The sequence below is a fragment of the Chlamydomonas reinhardtii genome, chromosome 1 (assembly GCF_000002595.2).
Source record: "Chlamydomonas reinhardtii strain CC-503 cw92 mt+ chromosome 1, whole genome shotgun sequence".
In the NCBI taxonomy this organism is placed as follows: domain Eukaryota; kingdom Viridiplantae; phylum Chlorophyta; class Chlorophyceae; order Chlamydomonadales; family Chlamydomonadaceae; genus Chlamydomonas; species Chlamydomonas reinhardtii.
The window spans coordinates 3,677,433-3,694,932 of record NC_057004.1 but is presented as its reverse complement, the minus strand read 5'-3'; the positions used below and the strand labels follow the sequence as shown (position 1 = coordinate 3,694,932).

Here is a 17,500-nt window from a genome sequence, read left to right as displayed (position 1 = left end):
GCGAACACAAGCACACATGCACACGCGCTCAAGCACCCACACGCCCCCACGTGGCCCCACGGGCCCCCCCCCTCACACACACGCGGCCCTGCAGGACCCCGCCGCGCTGTCCGCCTCGGCCGCTTCGGCCGCCGCCGCCGCCGCCGCCGCCCGGCGGACCTCTGGCTCCATCGGCAGTGCTGCCAGCACGCCCACCCACCACTCCGGCTCCCCCGCCTCCGCACACGCCTCCGGCGCCGCCTCACCGGCCTCTCCACCCCAGCTGCAGGCGCAGCCTGCAGCACCACCACCCCCGGCGCCAGCACCACCGCCACCGCCGGCGCCGGCTGCTACTGCTGCTGCTGCCGCTCCGGCCCTGCCTCCCAACCTGCAGCAGCTGCCGGCGCACATCCAGCAGCAGTACCTGCAGCAGCAGCAGCGCTACCTGCAGCAACAGCAGCAGAAGCAACAACAACAACAGATGCAGATGATGCTGCAGCAGCAGCAGCAGCAGGCCTATGGCGGCGGCGGCGGCATGACGGCGGCCTCGCTGCACGGCCAGGGCGGCGCCGGCTCCATGCCGCTGCTACAGCCCGCCGCCTCCACACCCACCACCGCCGCCGCCGCCGCCGCCACCCATCGGCGCGCGCCCAGCCACGACGTCGCAACGGGCAGCCACTTCGCCGGCGGCGCCGCCGCGCTGCCGCCGCGCCCTGGCGGGGTGGGTGGGTATGGCGGCGGGCCGGCGGCGGCGGCGGCAGCGGCGCCGCCGCCGGCTCGGTCCAAAGCTGAGGGTGTGGCCAACTTCTTGTCGAGTCTGAAGAGCAAGAAGGACAAGCTGAGGAACATTGTGAGCGGCATGGGGGCGGACAAGGAGCGGGAGCGGCAGCAGGCGGCGGCGGCGGCCTACTACCACCAGCAGCAACAGCAGCAGCAACAGCAGCAGCAGTTTGACCTTCTGAGCAGCTATGACACGTTTGGCAGCGGCGGCGGGGTCGACAGCCCGGCCAGCGGCGGCGCCCGGACCAAATCCTCCCTGATGATGGAGAAGCTGCAGGTGGGTGTGTTCTTATGCATGTTGGTTTGAATGTTGTAGACGAAAACGAGACGTGTGTTGCGTGTTTATGTACGCCTTGTGTGCGTGTTTATGTACGCCTTGTGTGCGTGTGTGGATGTGTGTGTGTGTGTTGATGCTTGCTTGTGAGTCTGCGCGTGTGTAGGTGTGTAGTTGTGTAGGTGTGCAGACTCGTATATCAGCCGCACGTGTGTGTGTGCGCCTGAGTGTGTCGACCTCGCCCCACCTGTTGCCGCTGAGCCGCCCTGTGCCCCTCGGTACTCACCCGCCCAACTAGCCCCTGCGCCCGCCCCTGCAACCCGCTCCTGCACCCACCCGCCCACCCCATGCCTGCTATCTCGTCGCCGTACTTCTCTTTGCAACCCGACCTGCGCCTGTGCAGGACGGTCTGTCGGAGGGCCGCGGCAAGCTCAGCCGCATTGGCCGCGCCATCGCCGCCAAGGCGCCAGAGGCCCTCCGCGACATACGGACCAAGATGCGGCCCGGCAGCGGTGGAGGCGGAGGCGGCGGAGGCGGAGGCGGCGCCGGACTGGACGGCGGGTGGGTTGGGGACAGCGGGGCGGTTGCTTCGTAGCGCAGCTGTTTGGAAGGGGCGAGGAAAGGCCCTTACCAACAGTGCTTGCTCTTGCTCTTGCTCTTGCTCCTGCTCCTGCTCCTGCTCCTGCACCCTGCCCCGCGCCCTGGCCCCTCTCATGCCCGTCGTCGGCCCGCCGCATGCCGCATGCTGTACACCACCCCGCCCCGCCCCACACCACACCACACCACACCATCCCCGCCGTGCTCCCCGCTCCCTGCCCCCCTGGCTACGCCCTCTCGTCCTATTTAGCATGCATGGAACCCCCCACGCCGCCGCCCAGGTCCCCCACTGCGGCCGGCGGCGCCGCCTACCCGGAGGGCGCCACCGCGCTGGACCAGCTGCTGCTGTCCGAGTCCGACTACTTCGCCGCCGCCACCGCCGCCGGCACCGGCACCGGCACCGGCACCACCGCGCTCTACAACACCACCGCACCCCTCGCCTCCATACATTCACAGGGCGGCGCCAGTGTCAGCGGCGGCGGCGGCGGTGGCGGCGGCCGGGAGCCTGATCTGGCGAGGACCAGTGGTGCTTCCACTGCCTCGACAGCCTCTGCCGCCACCGCCAGTGGTGGCGGCGGCGGGCTAGGCGGGCTGGGGGGCAGTGTGGGCGCGGGCCTAAACAAGCAGACGTCGGGATCGGTGCGGGGCGGCGGCGGCGGCGGGCTGGCGGGCGCGGGCTCAGGGATGGAGCTGGATGCGGCGTCAGCGGCGGCGGCGGCGGCCTCGGCAGCATCGGCGGCGTCTGTGTCAGCGGACGGTGGGTGGGGGATGTCAGGGGGGAGGGGGATGAAGATACCAGCCCAAACTAAACCAAACCCATTGCAATAGAGCGAGGAGGAGAGCGTGGCGGGGGCTTGAGGCCTTGAGGGACTAATGGGATGGCCGTTGTAGCAGTTTGGGTTGGGACGCCAGCACGCGGGAGGTGTGTGCCGCAGCCCGCCTCGTCCGCGGGTTTGGTCCCTGTCGCATTTTCATCCGCATCCATCCTCGCACCAGGACCCCCCCCCTGACCTCCCGCATCCTCCCCACCTCCCTTCCTCCCCCACCTCCCCTCCTCCCCACCTCCCCCACCTCCCCCACCTCCCCCACCTCCTCCCCCACCTCCCCCACCTCCCCCACCTCCTGCCCCCACCTCCCCTCAGACGCGGACGCGGACGCGGGCCTGGGCGGCTTCGTGGAGGACTTCCGCGGCCGGCCCAGCCGCAAGGGCGTATACGTGCAGCTGCTGGGAGAGCGGGTGGAGCTGCTGGGGGAGAGGGGGACCAAGGTGGGCAGGCGGGGCGGGGGGGGGGATTTGTTCATACCAGCCCAAACTAAACCAGGGGGAAGGCAGGCGCGCGCGCATGTGTGTGTGTGTGGTAGGGTGTGGGGAGGATGGGTGGGCGTGTGGGGGGGCCTGGGCTCGTGAAGGGATTGTTGGCCGGGGGCGGGGCGTGTGCAGGGCGGCCGGCCTCAGATACAGGCGGCCTCGGCTGGAGGCTGGAGGCTGCAGGGCGTCGTCGGACGAAGGCAATCATCATCACGCCACGCGAGTACGGCGCTTATCGATGATCCCACCCGCACGTGCGTGTTCGTGCACCCCGGCCCCCCCTTCCCCCCTCCGCTCCTGTTCCCAATGTTTGAACCTTGCAGTCCCCCCTCCCCCTTAACTAATCATGAATGTAATCCCCCCGCCCCCCCCTCAGGTTCCCGACATGTCCATCCGTGAGATCATGCTGGAGGTGGAGGTGGCGGTGACGGCCGTGTTCGAGTACCACTGCAGCGTGGGAGGCAGGACGGCGGCGGCGGCGGCAGGAGGAGGCGGAGGAGCAGGTGCGGGAGCAGGTGGGGGAGGGGCGGGTGCGGGGGCTCTGCCTGTGTTTGTTTGGGGTGGAGGCGCGGGGTGGAGGGCCTGGGAGCCAGGAGGGGCGGCGACACGGTGTGTGCCTTCCCTTCCCCATCCGGTGTCTGCACACACATGCCGCTTTCTGTGTGCTGAAAGGACGTGAACGCACGAAGCAAGGGAAACGCTTGACCCTGTGTGTGCGTCTGTGTGTGTGTATGTGTGTGTGTGTGTGTGTGTGTGTGTGTGTGTCTGTGTGTGTCTGTGTCTGCGTATGTGTATGTGTACATGTTTAATTTTATGTGTATGTGTAGGTGTTGAAGTGTGTGTGCATGTGTGGCTCCCGGTGCCGCACACTGCAGGTGGTGGTGGTGGCGGCGGCGGCGGCGCCTGGCTGGCTCCGGAACCTGTGTCGTTCAACATCCTGCAGCTGGACCACCGCATGCGCGGCAACACCATACCGCTGCCCAGGACACTGCTCAAGTGCGTGCGGGGGCGTGGGGGCGTGGGGCCGGGGTGATGGGGTGGGTGCCGGGAGTGGGGTTCTTTGTACTGATCCCGAAGAAACCATGACCCAGAACCAGCCCACTTGGGGGTGGCGTGGGATGGCGGGGAGGGGAGGGGCCGTGCCCTGGGTTGGGCATATGGCTGCATGCGGGGTCATGTGCGCATAGCCTACTGCCTACCACTCCTTGACTAATCATATCAATGTACCTTTCCGCCCCCCTACGGCGGGGAACTAACGCCTCTGCCTGTGATCCGCTAGTTTAGCTTGGCTTGGGTGTTTACAACCATCATGCGAATGTACCCCGCCCCGTCCCCCGTCGCCGCCTCAGGGGCCTCCTGAGTGCCTACATGCCGGGTGTGTTGACGCGGCTGCTGGCGGGGCTGCTGCCGGCGGAGCTGGGCGCATACACGGCGGCCAGCGGGGAGGCGCAGGTGCGGAGGGGGGGGAGGAGGAGGAGGGAGGAGGAGAGGAGGGAGGAGAGGAGAGGAGGAGGGGGCGTTACATTCATGATTATTTAAGAAGGGGGGGTGTCTGCCGTGCTTCATGGCATTAGCGCCATCCCCTCCTGCCGATGCCGATGCCACAGCTTGTGCCTCTGTCTCCACCACTGCCGCGGCACCCCCACCCCCTCCCTCCCTCCCGGCCCCCCACAGGCCCTGAGCGGCGAGTTCAAGGTGGCCGGCCCCTCCCTGTCCACCACCACCACCTCCATCGCGCCCCCGCCCAAGGCAAGTCACACACACACACACACACACACACACACACACACACACCGTACACACCTCCCTCCCACCCTCCGGTGCAGCGCTGCGCCCCATTTCCATCACCTCCGCCCTCAAACCAAACTTCCCTAACAAGGCATGTCCACGTCTTAACAAGTCTTGCCTAAAAAGACATGTCCAGAACACCCGCGCCGGCGCCCCCTTGGGGTCACAGTGTTACAACACCCGCGCCCCCCCTCCCCCTCCCCCTCTCCCCCCCTGCCTCCCCTGTCCCCCGACGACTTCTGTGTACCTTTGTACCTGGCTACGACTTCACTTCGTAAACTTAATGCATGTAATCCCCGCAGCCTCCCTCCGACCCCGCCAAGCGCGCCAAGTGGGCGGCGGTGCAGGCGGCGGCGGGTCGCGCCCGAGCCATGCTGGGCCTGAGTCCGGCGGCGGCGGCGGCGCTGGCGGAGCTGTTTGGCGGCGGCGGCGGCGGCCGTGCCTCGCTGCTGCCCGACAGCGCCGGCATCGGGCCCAGCATCAGCGGGCTGTGCAGGTGGGGCGGACGTGGGGTGGGGGTGGGGGGGGTAGGGGTTGGGGGTAGACATTCGTGCGAACGGTGTGTATGAAATGTGGGGGTCAGGAGGGGGAAGAGGGGGAGGTGGGTGAGGAGGGGGAGGCGGAGGAGGAGGAGGAGGGGAAACAGGTGAGTGCCATCCACTGCCCCCGGGTTTCTGTGGGCAGCGCTCGACACGCACCCTCCATCAGCGGCGGCTCCGCAACCCACATCCACCCGTCGGCCCTCCCACGCGCCCTCACCGCATCACAACCCCACCATGTGTGCAGCCCCCACAAAGATTGCTAACCGTCTACCATTCCTGAGCTGGTCATGATTGTAGCCCCACACTCTCTTTCCTCCTCTCCTCCAAAGGTTCTACGTGACCTACAGTGGCAGTGGGCTGTGGGCGCCGCTGCTGGGGCTGCTGGACCGGGCGCTGCAGGTGGGGAGGAGGGGTGTGTGTATGTGTGTGTATGTGTGTGTGTGTGCGTGTGTGTGTGTTAAAGAGCACAAGGAAAACATTACGCGTAGGACAGTGTATGCGATGCAGAATTACGGCCGCGGATTACCTTCAGAGTATACTTACCGCAGCCGACCGACCTGCCGAGCCGAGATCATACTTACCCGAAGCACCTGTTACGCCCATCTACCTAACCTTGGGTGGGGATTAGTGTCCACAAGATCCCAAGGGTGCAAGCCCATGCGAGTGTCCTTCAACGTTCGTGTGTGTGTGTGTGTGTGTGTGTATGTGCGTGCGTGCGTGTATGGGCGTGTACCATAGTAAAACTAGGCGAGTGGGGCTCACAACCGCACTTCCCGCCATCCTGCCCCCACTACTGCATCATTGGTACTCGAAATGGGATCGAACTACCCATCCTGTACCGCTTTTCCAACCATTCTTGCAACCCCCTTAAGCTCTTGGTTAATTATCCCCCGCTTCTCCTCCCTCCCTCTCCTCCCTCCCTCTCCTCCCTCCCTCTCCTCGTCCATTTTATGTCGTGCATGAAACCCTCCCTCCCTGAACCCCCCCCATAGGACTCATTCGATCACCACGGCGTGCCTCCCGCCCAGCGCTTCCCGCTGCCGGCCTTCCTGGAGGGCGCCGTGGCCCGACTGGTGCGCAAGCCGCTGCGCATCGCCTTCACCATCGAGCGCCTGTCGCTGGCGGTGGACTGCGACGCCGCGCTGGGCACGCTGCGAGACTTCTTTGAGCGACTGGCGCGCGAGTTCGAGGCCAAGGGGTGAGCGGGAGGGCCCGGGTGGTGGTGGGAGGTGGTGGGAGGGAGGTGGTGGGAGGGAGGTGGTGGTGGGAGGGAGGTGGTGGTGGGTGGTGGGAGGGAGGTGGTGGGTGGTGGGAGGTGGTGGATAGTGGTGATGGTGGTGGATAGTGGTGGGTGGTGTGTGTGATGGTGGGTGGCGGTGGTTAGCTAATCATAAATGTAACTTCCACCACGAACGGCCACTCGCCCGTGCCCCTCCTGCCCACCCGCCACAGGGCCGGCGGCGGCGGCGGCGGCGGCGGCTCCCCCTCCGGCCCGCCGCGTGAGCCGCTGGAGGTGCAGCTGGAGCTGCTGGACCTGTGGCATGCGGGTCTGGTGCGGCTGCTGCGGACATTCAAGACCCGCTTCCGGTCCGCAGGTGCGGCGGGGGCGGCGTCGGGGTGGGGGGTGGGGGGGGGTGTAGATACTCAGCCCAAACCAAACCGAACCCAATGCAGAAGAGCGAGGAGGAGACAGTGGCCATGCTTTGACAACGGAGTGGCACTGGACAGGGGTGGCACCGGGTTCGCACTGGAGGGCGGGTTGCCATCAGTAAGCTATCGTATCAGAGCCACGTGGGGGGTCTGCTGCCGCCATCCGGCATGCAACGGCATGGGCGCCTAGCTAGTAGCTTACTGGGAGTGCTTACCACGGCCCCTTCCCTCCCTCTCTCCCACCTCCCCCCGCTTCGCTTGGTTTGGTTTAGTTTGGGCTGGAATTTACACCCCTCCCCTCCCCCCCTCAGGCGCCACGCTGCTGGCCAGTGCGGACCGGCGTGTGTTCCAGTTCGGGGCGGAGAGCCTCACCTACGACGGCCCGCTCAAACTCAAGGTGGGGCGGTGTGGGCTGTGGGCGGGTGGGTGGGTGGGTGGGTGGGGCTGTGGGGCTGTGGGTGGGTGGGCAGGGAACGCGGAGCTCCAATACATCATGAATGTAACCCCCCTGTTCCCTGCTGTCCTCCCCATCTCCCCCTCCCCCTCTCCCCCTCCCCCCCCCCCCCCCCCCAGCTGCCCCTGGACCTGGCCATGGACGGCGACGGCTCCTTCCTGCTTGACATCAAACTGCCCGACCGGGAGGAGGCCAGCCACTCCCTCACCAGCCTGCTCACAGAGGTCATGTACAGCCTCTCCACCACACTGGGCGGCCAGGGGGCGGCAGGAGGGGCGGCGGCGGCGGCGGGAGGAGGGGCGGGAGGAGTGGGGCAGGGGGGCGGCGCCGCGGCTGCCGCCGCGGCGGCGGCCGCTGCCGCGGCCGCTGCGGCCGCCGGCGGCCCGGCCGCCGCTGCCGCGGCGGCGAATGCCGCGGTGGTGGCGGCGGCGGCTGCCGCCGCCGCGGCGGCGGCGGGCCAGGGGCAGGGGCCGGCCGCCAACACGGCGTTTGCAGCGGTGCAGCAGCAGGCGGCGGCGGCGGTGGCGGCGGCAGCAGGGCCGCCGTCACGCGCGAGCGCCGCTCAGGCGGTTGTGGCGCATGCGGCCGCGGTGGAGGGTGCGCTCGGCGGCGGCATCGGCATTGGCGGCGCCGGCGGCGGCGGCGGCGGCGGCGGCGGCGGGGCCGTGGGTGCTGACGGACTGGTGGTGGCGGGCCCGGCCGGCGGGCCCCTCTTCGATATGGGTCAGGAGTGGGCGGCGGCGCTGGATGAAGGCGGGGGTGTGGAGGCTGGGGCCGGTGCGCCGCTGGCGGCGGCGGCGGTTGGTGGCGGCGGCGGCGGCGCGGTGGCGGCGCCGCTGCTGAGCAACCCGGTGGTTGGACAGCTGTGTGTCAAGAAGTGAGTGCAGTGCCGGCCTGGGGTGTATACTTGTGTGTGGGGTGGGGTAGGTGGGTGCGTGTGGGTGTGTTCGTGTGTTCGTGTGTGCTTGTGCGTGTGCGTGTGGGTGCCGTCGCGGCACACAGCACACACTCCTTGCCAAGCCAGGGGGGGTTTGAGGAGGCAAGGGTTAAAGGGGCAGCGACACGGGCGCAACCGTCACGCAGTAAACAGGGTTGGGAGTACCCCGCTTGCAGAACCTGCAGCCTGTGATTCTCTCACAAGGCCCGACGTCTTCCTTAACCTTTCCCGTTCCTCCTCCACCCTCCTTATCATGAATGTAACCCCCCTCCCGTGGACAGGCTAGCGCTGAACCTGCGACTCGACGAGGAACGCATTGCGCAGCTGCTGGGTGGCGGCGGAGACGCCGCCGCCGCTGCCGACACCGCCGCCGCCGCCGCCGGCCCCACCGGCTTCGGCTTCCGGCCGCCGCCCTCCGCTGCTACAGCCTCCGCCGCCGCCGCTGCTACAGCCTCCGCCGACATTGCAGGGCGGCTTCTGGGCTGCTACGGCGACCTCTTCACAGCCAGCCTGGACACCGGCTTCAGACCGGCGGCTGTAGCAGCGGCGGCGACGGCTGCAGCAGAAGGCGGTGGCGGCGGCGGTGGCGGCGGAGGCGGAGCCGCAAGCGGCGGCGGGGCGGCGCTGGCGGCGGCTGTAGCAGGGGAGGCGCCGATGCGGCCGTGCGCGATGCTGACGGTGGCGAGTAACGACATTACTCGGCTGCGTGTGGAGGTGGAGGGGCTGTGGTTCCAGAGCAGTGTGTCGCCGCGGCTGGCGGTCAGGTGCGTGGGGGGAGGGTGGGAGACAGGGAGGATGGCGGGTGCTAGTGTGGGGGGCAGGGGGGGCAGGGGGGATGAGGAAAACAGGGAGGGTAGTTCATTCCGGTGTCGAAGAAATCAAGATCCAGAACCAGCCCAGGGGGAGGGCGAAGCAAGAGGGCGGAGAAGCAGGGGGACAGGGCTGCAGGGGCACGGGGAGTGGACGGGGCACACGCGGTAGCGCTGTGGGCTTGGGTTTGAGGCGGGGGGGGGCTGTAGCGGCCGGCTGTGCTGCAGCGGTTGGGCCGTATGTGGCCGTAGTTTGCTGAACGACGACCCCCGTGCGCCGGCAGACCCCATTCTGCTGCGCGTGTCGTCCCTCGCTCCCCACTCCCCACACCCCGCCCCCCAACCCCCCCACCCCACCCCACGGACATCGGTAACAACGCGTCTACTATGCTACTGTACCTGGCTACGCCTTCACTTCTTAAGTAAATATGAATGTAACCCCACCCCGACCCCACTCCGCCCCACACACACAGGGTGCTCCAGGCGGTGGTGGTGGCGCTGGTGCTCAAGTTCCACGCCGCCGACTCCTACTCCATCCGCTTCTGGAACCGCGCCTTCAACCAGCTGCACGAGTACCTGTCCCGCGGGTCGCTGGACGTGGCGGTGTGCCTCAGCGCCCGAGCCACCATGGACAGACCCACGGACCGCCTGCGGCTGGAGCTGTCCGGACAGGACCTGAACGCGGCGGGGGGCGCGGGAGGAGGAGGCGGGGGAGGAGGAGGGGGAGGGGGGAATGGGTTGCTGGGGCAGGTGTGTCCGGTGTACCTGCTGAATGACGTCAACTTGCTCACGGTGCTGGACAGCGTGCGGCTGCTGGCGGAGGGCGCGGGCGCGGCGCCGCCGCCGCAGGAGGCGGACTGAGCGGCGCGCGCATGCAGGGGCGTGGGGTCGGTGTGGGGATGAGGGTGGGGGATGGGAGGGGAAGGGGGTGTGGAAGGGATAGGTGGGGATGGGAAGAAGAATGGATGGAGGGCGGTTGTAGAAGGGGGAGGAGGCGCGGTGCGGGGAGTGCGGTGGGTGCTTAGGAGGATTGAGGGGTGGCTGTGCGTGGCATGGCGTGGCGTGGCGTGGCACGGCGCGGCGTGCAGGCGGGCAAGCCGGTAGGCAGGCATGGCGGTTGTGACTCGTGCTGACGAGAGCGTATATGGGGTGCAACAACTTGCATGGTGCTGGCAAGGCCTGGGACCGCCCGGCCCGGAACTTGCGAGGCAATGTCCGGGGGTGATGGAAGGGGACCGCGGCAGGGGTAGCGGCACGGCGTGGCAGGATGAACCCATGGCCCAGACGCATGAGCCAAGTAAGTTTTTCAACGGCTGACAGCGCAACTTGTTAATATTCTCCACACTTGCTGTCTTGTAAATAGGCCGTCACGAAGCAGTAGAGCCCATGCTGCAGCTGTGCAGGGCATTCGCGGCGTCAGCGTCAGTGGGCGGCCCTCGCAGCCGACCGTCGGCCTTTGCCGCCCCCGTCGTCGCTCATGCACGCGCCGCCTGCTACAGCCGCTGCGGCCGCCACCGCCTGGTCCCCAGCAGCAGTAGCAGTAGCAGCAATGCGCGGTGTGGCGGCCGGGGCCCAGTCCCGGGCGCGCGGGCACGGCGGTGGGGGCGGCGAGCCGGCGGCAGAGGGGCAGTCGCGGCGGCATGCGGGCATGAGTCACGGGGCCGGGGCCGGGGCCGCCGCGGAGGAGGAGGAGGAGGAGCGGTTGCTGATGCAGGCTGCGGCAGGCACACCGGCCGCCGCTGACACTGGGATGCGGCCTGGGGAGGAGGGAGAGGCGCAGGGAGCTCGGGCTGGTGCAAGGCCGGCGGGCGGCGGCGGGCATGAGGGCGGCGACGGCGGCGACGGCGGTGCGCACGAGGCCGCGGTGATAGAAGCGGCCGAACCAGATGAAGCGGGAAACAGCCTGTCGCAGCCGGCGCAGCAGCCGCTGCAGCCGCCGCAGCCGCCGCAGCAGCTGCAGCCGCAGCCGCCAGACCGGCGTCATACCCGTGTGGGGGGCAGGTCAGCGATAAACTGCAAGCCTCTCCAAACCCAGTTGAGAGCCAAGCGAAAATGGCGGCTGTATTGGGGCCGCCAAGCAATGCCACAGGGGTAATTTGTATGCGGGTATGCCGGCGTAAGGGGGGGGGCAGGTTCGTTGCGTCGGGCGTCGAGCTGCGACAGAAGGGTGTACTAATCTCGAAACCCTAGATCCGCGCGCTCAGTTTCGCGTATCCTAAGTAGTGACGTTGGAAATGGGCGCGTCGAGCATCATTCCAGGGCCTGGTCAAGCTCCTAACCGCGGCTGTCCGGCTGTCAGGCGGCAGACTGCAAAGAATGGGCACTTTTACCCCCGGACTTCGCTAGAAAATTACTAGCTTGGGCAAGAATATATATTGGTAGCATTTTTAGATCAATTTGTTCGTTTGCGCGAACCGGCGACGAATACCCAATGACACTTAATCCGAATCGCCTCAGCTTTTGCGCAGCGCTGGCTTCCTCAAACACAAGCAACGCCATATGAAAGAGTCAACTACGGCACGCCTCAAGAATGTCCACTAAAGCAGCCCAAAGAAACCGGTGGTCCTTAAGCACGTGGAGCCGAGCAAACACCGGCCGCATACGCTCGACAATGCAGTCTTGAATACGTTGGTAGACCAGCGCCGCGATGACCGCGACAACAACACTGGTGCAACGGCGCGCAGTTCTGTCTGTGACTGTGAGCCCAAGCAGCGTGAGTACGTACCACATCGTAGGTGGTTTCTGATGTCCGGTGACGCGAATGTATCTGTCACAGATGCTGAAGGGGTTCACCGGGTTGATCGGCGACTCCACTGGTCATGGGCGCCAACCAGCGGGTCCACAGTTTATTGCCCCCCTTTTGTCATGAGGCACCTGATAAGAGGCCGGTTTGGGCCGGTCGCCCTGTCGTTGGCCTTCTCGAATACCGTAGTAAGCACAGGGCGAATTAATGTAGGGCGAGGGTGTGACCGCCCCCCCCCCCTGCCCTGCTGCTCAGCTGAGTCCCCGCGCCGCGCAGAATTCGTTGAAAGCAGGGTCAGCAGAAACCTGGCCGCACACACAGAGGAGTCTATGAGATCCCTGGTCCCGCGCCTAGCCTGCTTGAGGGCAACCGGCCTCGCGTTTGTCACATCGACAGGCGCGCCATGTACGGCACGCCTTCGCACGCCCAACCCAACCCGACGCCATTCACGCGTGCGCCCGAACGCAGGACGCTACCCCTGATGGCCCGACAGCAAACACCGCCGGCGCACCCTTGCCGCCGATGCCGTGTCCAGCCGGCGGCGCACCGCCGCCGCCGCCAGCGGCGGCGCGGCGGGGCAGCACCAACGGCAGCGCACCCGCCGGCGCGCCGCCGGCGGCCGGAGGCGCTGGCAGCATCGGCGGCAGCGGCGCCGGTGGCGGCGGGTCGCGGCAGTGGCAGCAGTCCAGTCTGCTGCTGGCGCAGCCGGCGGGCGTGGCCCGGGCTCCGGCGCCGCGGCGGCGGCGAGCCAACACGGACACCGTGAAGCTGCTGATGCTGGGGTACCGCCAGGAGCTGGCGCGGGAGTGAGTGTGTGGGGCTGGCTGGCCGGCTGGGCGGGTGTGGGGAGTGAGTGTGTGTGGCTGGCTGGGCGGGTGTGGAGAGCGAGTGTGTGGCTGGCTGGGCGGGTGTGGAGAGCGAGTGTGTGGCTGGCTGGGCGGGTGTGGAGAGCGAGTGTGTGGCTGGCTGGGCGGGTTTGGGGAGTGAGTGTGTGGCTGGCTGGGCGGGTGTGGGGAGTGAGTGTGGGGCATAGTGGGGCTTGGTGGGCGAGGATTGGGGTGACTGGGCTGATGAGCTGATGCGCTGAGGGGCTGGTGGGCCAGAGCGGCGGGCCGAGCACGTGGCTTGCTGGCCTCGCGCAAGGGCGGGCATTGCCGGCCCCTCATCCACCCGCGTACACACACGTGCACTTGCCCTTTGAACGCATATGCTCACGTGCGCGCACACGCACACACACGCGCACGTGCAGGTTCACTTTGTTCAACTGCTTCGGCAGCTCCTTCAACGCGCTGAGCTCGCTGACGGCGTTGGCCGGCACCTTCAGCATCGGACTCACCTACGGCGGGCCCGTGGTCATGATGTGGGTGCATGGCGGCGGGGGGTGGGGGTGGGGGTGGGGAAGGCTTTGTCCGACACATGCCCCTGGGTCGGGTTCCGCTCTGTGTTTTGACACGTTCTTGGAAGGGGCGCGGGTGTCAAGGGGTGCGACTGCCGCCGCCGCGTCACTACGGCCAGTTGCACCCGCGCCATGCCTGCTGTTGCTGCTGGTGTGGGTGTGGGTGTTGCTGCTGCTGGAGCTGGTGTTGATGCTCGTGTTGTTGTTTTGTTGTTGTTGCCGGGCCTGCCTACAGGTGGGGTTGGCTGGTGGTCATGTTCTTCACCACCTCTGTGGCGCTGTCCATGGCGGTGGGTGGGCGGGGGTGTGGGTGGGCGGTTGAGGGTGGGCGGGTGGGGGGTTGAGGGTGGGGGTGGGGGTTCAGGGGTGGGCTGGGGGGGGGGCTTAACTCTGAACCAATCCCATAAGGAAGCAGTAGCGCTGCAAGGAGGGCCGGGGGGGGGTCGTTTACTTCAATCCCAAAGAACCAAGGGGGGTGAAGGCCACAGAGAGGTGGCAGGGGTGGAGAGCTGGAGGTGGGGGCGTGGCGGGGGGCTTGAGATGGGAAGCATATGGAAGCGTGGAGGCGGTGGTATGGGGGGTGGAGGGCACTGTGTCGAGGGCGGATGACTGCACAGGCCCACACGCCCCGCGCTGTGTTACTTGACCTGCACCTTGACTGGCACGCCGCCGCCGCCGTGTGCCGCCACACATGCCGCCGCAGGAGCTGGCCTCGGCCTACCCGACCTCCGGAGCCCTGTACTACTGGTGCGTGCGTGCGTGTGCGTGTGTGTGTGTGCCGTGTGTGTGCGTGTGTGTGTGTGTATGTGTGTGCGTGTGTGTGTGTGTGTGTGTGTGCGTGCGTGCGTGTGCGTGTGTTAAAGAGCACAAGGAAAGACATCACGCGCAGGACAGTGTATACGTTTGTATGCGTTTGTGTGTGTTCATGAATGTGTGTGGATGTGAGAGTGAGGGTCTCGCACGGGCGACTGGATCCAGGACCAGCAGACCCAGATGGCCTCCAAAGGTCTCCAGAGGCCTTTCCCACGTGCCCGAAACGGCGGCAGCTCATCTAACGCCCCTCCCCCCGCTCCCTCCCGCCGCCCCCCCCCCCTGGTGCCGCCCTTCCCTGTATTCCTACCTGGCTACGCCTTCGCTTCTTGATTTATCATGAATGTAACCCACCACCACGCCAGGTCGTTCAAGCTGGCTCCCCGGCGGCTGCGCAACCTGGCCTGCTGGATGACGGCGTGGATCCTCACAATGGGCCAGGCGGCCTTCACAGCATCCAACCTGTAAGAGGGAGGGTGTGTGTTTGCGTGTGTGTGTGTGTATGTCTGCGTGTGTGGGATGTGTGTGTGGGTGGGTGTAAGGCAGGGCGCAGCCTAGCGTTCTGGCAGCATGCTGGAAAGGGATGCAGAAGGAGGTGTGCAGGAGGAGGGGCGTCAGACGAGGGGCGTCAGAGGAGGGATGCACCTCCACCCCTTGTGGTTGCCCATGGACGTCTACCCCCCTGCCTGTGGCCCGGCACTCCCCAACCGGTGTCGCGTGTGCCCCCCGCCCCCTACTCCCCCCCCCACCCCGCCCACACACGCACAGCTACACGTTTGTCAACCTCGTCAATGCAGTGATCGAGGTCGTGTACGGTGAGTTGCCGTACGCACTGGGTGGGATGGAAGGCGCAGCAAGCAGGCTGCTGGTGTGTGTGTGTGTGTGTGTGTGTGTGTGTGTGTGTGTGTGTGTGCGTGTGTATGTATGCGCACGTGTGGCATTGTGGCTGATGGGGGCTGGCGGTTGCGACAGCGACAGCACGGCCTCTGTTGCCCCCAAGCGCTTCCTTCGGCGGCGTGGGTTGCCTGTGCGGGTGTAGGGGTTGTTCAACCGCCGTGATGTGTCGTAGTGTGCTCCGCCCCTTTCTATGTGTCCCGCCCCTTTCTACCCCGGCCCCGGACTCATGAGGCCACATGGACACGAGCCGGGGGGGGGGGCGCCGCTCCGAGGGGTCCAGCTATGTTCATGTGCCCCGCCCCGCACCTACCAGCTGCTGCCCCTTCCCCTCCTTCACGCTCTGTGGACTGGTGCTGGGTCTTGGTTCACTTGGCAGTTGAATAAACTACTCCTCCACCCACCCACCCACCCACCCTTGCACACACACACACGCGCGCGTGTATGGCGGAATTGCTCCGTTTGCTTTTCCACACACCTTCCCCCCCTTCTTAATTAATCATGAATGTAAACCCCCCGACGCACACACCCCCTACCGCAGCCGTGGGCCTGGCCAGCTTCCACCGCTTCCTGGTGCTGCTGGGCACTGTGGCGGTGGTGGGGCTGCTCAACCTGGGCAGCGCCCGACTGACCGCATTCATGACCACCGCGGGGGCGCTGTGAGTGGCGGGAGGGAGGGCTGTGGGTGGAGGGAGGGCGGGAGGGCGGGCGCGCGTAGATGGGGCACTGGCGGCCAGCAGGGCCTGCCTGCCTGCCTGCCTGCCTGCCTGCCTGCCTGCCTGCCTGCCTGCCTCCGCTGATACGCGTTGCTGGAGAGAGGCCAGCGCGCACATGTGTTGGAGGGAAACGGGAGGACACATCCCCGCTCCACCCCTCACTCCCCTCGCGTAACCGCCTCCCCCCCCCACACACGCCCCCCGCACACACGCCCCGGCACCACCCCACACAGGTGGCACATTGTCGCGCTAGCGGCGTTCTGTGTGGTGGTGCCGCTGCTGGCGCCCGAGCGGCAGTCCGCCAAGGTAGGGGGACTGGCTGAGGCTGTGCGTGTGCGTGTGCGGCTTCTGCCCGGCGGTGCTCTTTGCTTGTCGCCGTAACCACATGCAACACCACTGCAGCCTTGCACCCGAAGCCTCCATGTAGTTCCCGTCCTAACTCCACTCCTTCCTCCAGCCCCTTCATCCCCTCCACCCCATACCTGAGACCCCATCCCGCCCCTTCATCTTCTCAAGCCCCTCATCTCCTTCACCCCCTTCACCCCCTTCACCCCTACCCGCAAAGCCCCTCTCCACCCACCCACCCCCCGCTTGCCCCCTCCCTCCTGCACCCATGGCCCCCTTCCCCCATTGCCCCCTTCCCCCATGGCCCCCTCCCCCCATTTCCCCCTCCCTCCCTGCCCCCCCAGTACGTGTTCACCTCCTGGCAGCCCAGCTACGACGTCACGGGGCTGACCTCGCCCGTGTACACAGTGCTGGTGGGCCTGCTCATGAGCCAGTGAGCGCCTGGAGGGAGGCGTGTTTGCGCGTGTGTTTTTGTGTGTATTTGTGGTTGTGTGTGTGTGTGTGTGTGTGTGTGTGTTAAAAAACGAAACGAAAGCCCGTGTGTTTGCGTGTGTGTGTGTGATCCCCGGCCGACGCTCTCCCCCCTCCCCCCTGCAGGTGGACGTTCACGGGTTACGACGGCTCGGCTCATGTGGCGGAGGAGACCTACCACGCCGAGGTCAACGTGCCGCGAGCCATCATCCTGACCATATTGGTGAGCGCGTGCGTGCGTGCCGGGAAGACACAAGGGAAACGGAGGGGGTGACAGTGGTATGTGTGGCGGCGTGGGATGGGGGGGGGGAACATGTGCTACACAACAACAGATCGTTTGGCGGTCTTTCGTTTCGTTTTCTTAACACATGCCCCCCGTCGGCAATTCACATCTTTGTGGATGGTTTCAACACTCCGTTTCCCCATGACCGGCTTCCGCCCCTCGCCCCCCTGCCCCCCGCCCCGCGCCCCCCGCCCTCTCTCCCCCCCCCCCCGCACGCAGGGTGTGGGTGTGACCGGCTACGCCTTCATGATGTCGCTGCTGTTCGTCAAGGTGGACGTGGGGGCGCTGTTTGACCCGGACAACGAGACCGGCGGCGTCAACGTGGTGCTGCAGATACTCATTGAGGTGGGGAGCAGGGGGCGTGTGTGTGTGTGTGTGTGTGTGTGTGTGTGTGTGTGTGTGTGTGTGAGAGTGCGAGTGTGTGTGTATGTGTGTGGGTTGGTTTGGGCTTGTCAGGGTTGGAAGTTGGGAGGTGGAGCGGGATACGGAGTGCGGGGGCGTGCGGCCAGCTAGCTAGGCGGCGGTTACCCAGCCCAACACCTCACCTCGTGTGCTGCTCTACACTGTCCTGCGTGTTTCCTGCCCTTCCCTTGTGCGCTCTCCACACGTACGCCCACACGCACAGAGGCACAACCCATGCACGCACACACAAACGCCCACATGCACACACAAACACGCACACACAGACACACACACACACACACGCCCCCGCCGCAGGTGTCC

The 17,500-nt window shown here is 66.7% G+C and overlaps 2 protein-coding genes across 2 annotated transcripts in view; both read left to right on the top strand.

Annotated features, from left to right (window-relative positions):
• The window catches only part of CHLRE_01g023750v5 (uncharacterized protein), a 14,433-nt gene extending 3,943 nt beyond the window's left edge, over positions 1 to 10,490 (top strand). Inside the window, exons 7-22 of the mRNA XM_043058520.1 lie at positions 95 to 1,036; positions 1,437 to 1,594; positions 1,912 to 2,387; positions 2,773 to 2,897; positions 3,316 to 3,442; positions 3,815 to 3,935; positions 4,289 to 4,391; positions 4,614 to 4,688; positions 5,030 to 5,223; positions 5,599 to 5,668; positions 6,262 to 6,467; positions 6,722 to 6,864; positions 7,231 to 7,316; positions 7,493 to 8,250; positions 8,592 to 9,074; positions 9,593 to 10,490. Coding sequence (XP_042928434.1) covers positions 95 to 1,036; positions 1,437 to 1,594; positions 1,912 to 2,387; positions 2,773 to 2,897; positions 3,316 to 3,442; positions 3,815 to 3,935; positions 4,289 to 4,391; positions 4,614 to 4,688; positions 5,030 to 5,223; positions 5,599 to 5,668; positions 6,262 to 6,467; positions 6,722 to 6,864; positions 7,231 to 7,316; positions 7,493 to 8,250; positions 8,592 to 9,074; positions 9,593 to 9,980 — 4,455 coding nt within the window. The 3' untranslated portion in view covers positions 9,981 to 10,490. The remainder of the gene's footprint in view (positions 1 to 94; positions 1,037 to 1,436; positions 1,595 to 1,911; positions 2,388 to 2,772; positions 2,898 to 3,315; positions 3,443 to 3,814; positions 3,936 to 4,288; positions 4,392 to 4,613; positions 4,689 to 5,029; positions 5,224 to 5,598; positions 5,669 to 6,261; positions 6,468 to 6,721; positions 6,865 to 7,230; positions 7,317 to 7,492; positions 8,251 to 8,591; positions 9,075 to 9,592) is intronic.
• Positions 10,491 to 11,337: 847 nt separating this feature from the next.
• The window catches only part of CHLRE_01g023650v5 (uncharacterized protein), a 15,294-nt gene continuing 9,131 nt past the window's right edge, over positions 11,338 to 17,500 (top strand). Inside the window, exons 1-13 of the mRNA XM_043058519.1 lie at positions 11,338 to 11,832; positions 12,331 to 12,668; positions 13,112 to 13,222; positions 13,494 to 13,548; positions 13,962 to 14,005; positions 14,434 to 14,532; positions 14,837 to 14,883; positions 15,504 to 15,621; positions 15,912 to 15,984; positions 16,368 to 16,456; positions 16,621 to 16,717; positions 16,997 to 17,122; positions 17,495 to 17,500. The exon at positions 17,495 to 17,500 is cut by the window's right edge and continues 104 nt beyond it. Of these exons, the coding sequence (XP_042928433.1) occupies positions 11,767 to 11,832; positions 12,331 to 12,668; positions 13,112 to 13,222; positions 13,494 to 13,548; positions 13,962 to 14,005; positions 14,434 to 14,532; positions 14,837 to 14,883; positions 15,504 to 15,621; positions 15,912 to 15,984; positions 16,368 to 16,456; positions 16,621 to 16,717; positions 16,997 to 17,122; positions 17,495 to 17,500 (1,269 nt within the window). The 5' untranslated portion in view covers positions 11,338 to 11,766. The remainder of the gene's footprint in view (positions 11,833 to 12,330; positions 12,669 to 13,111; positions 13,223 to 13,493; positions 13,549 to 13,961; positions 14,006 to 14,433; positions 14,533 to 14,836; positions 14,884 to 15,503; positions 15,622 to 15,911; positions 15,985 to 16,367; positions 16,457 to 16,620; positions 16,718 to 16,996; positions 17,123 to 17,494) is intronic.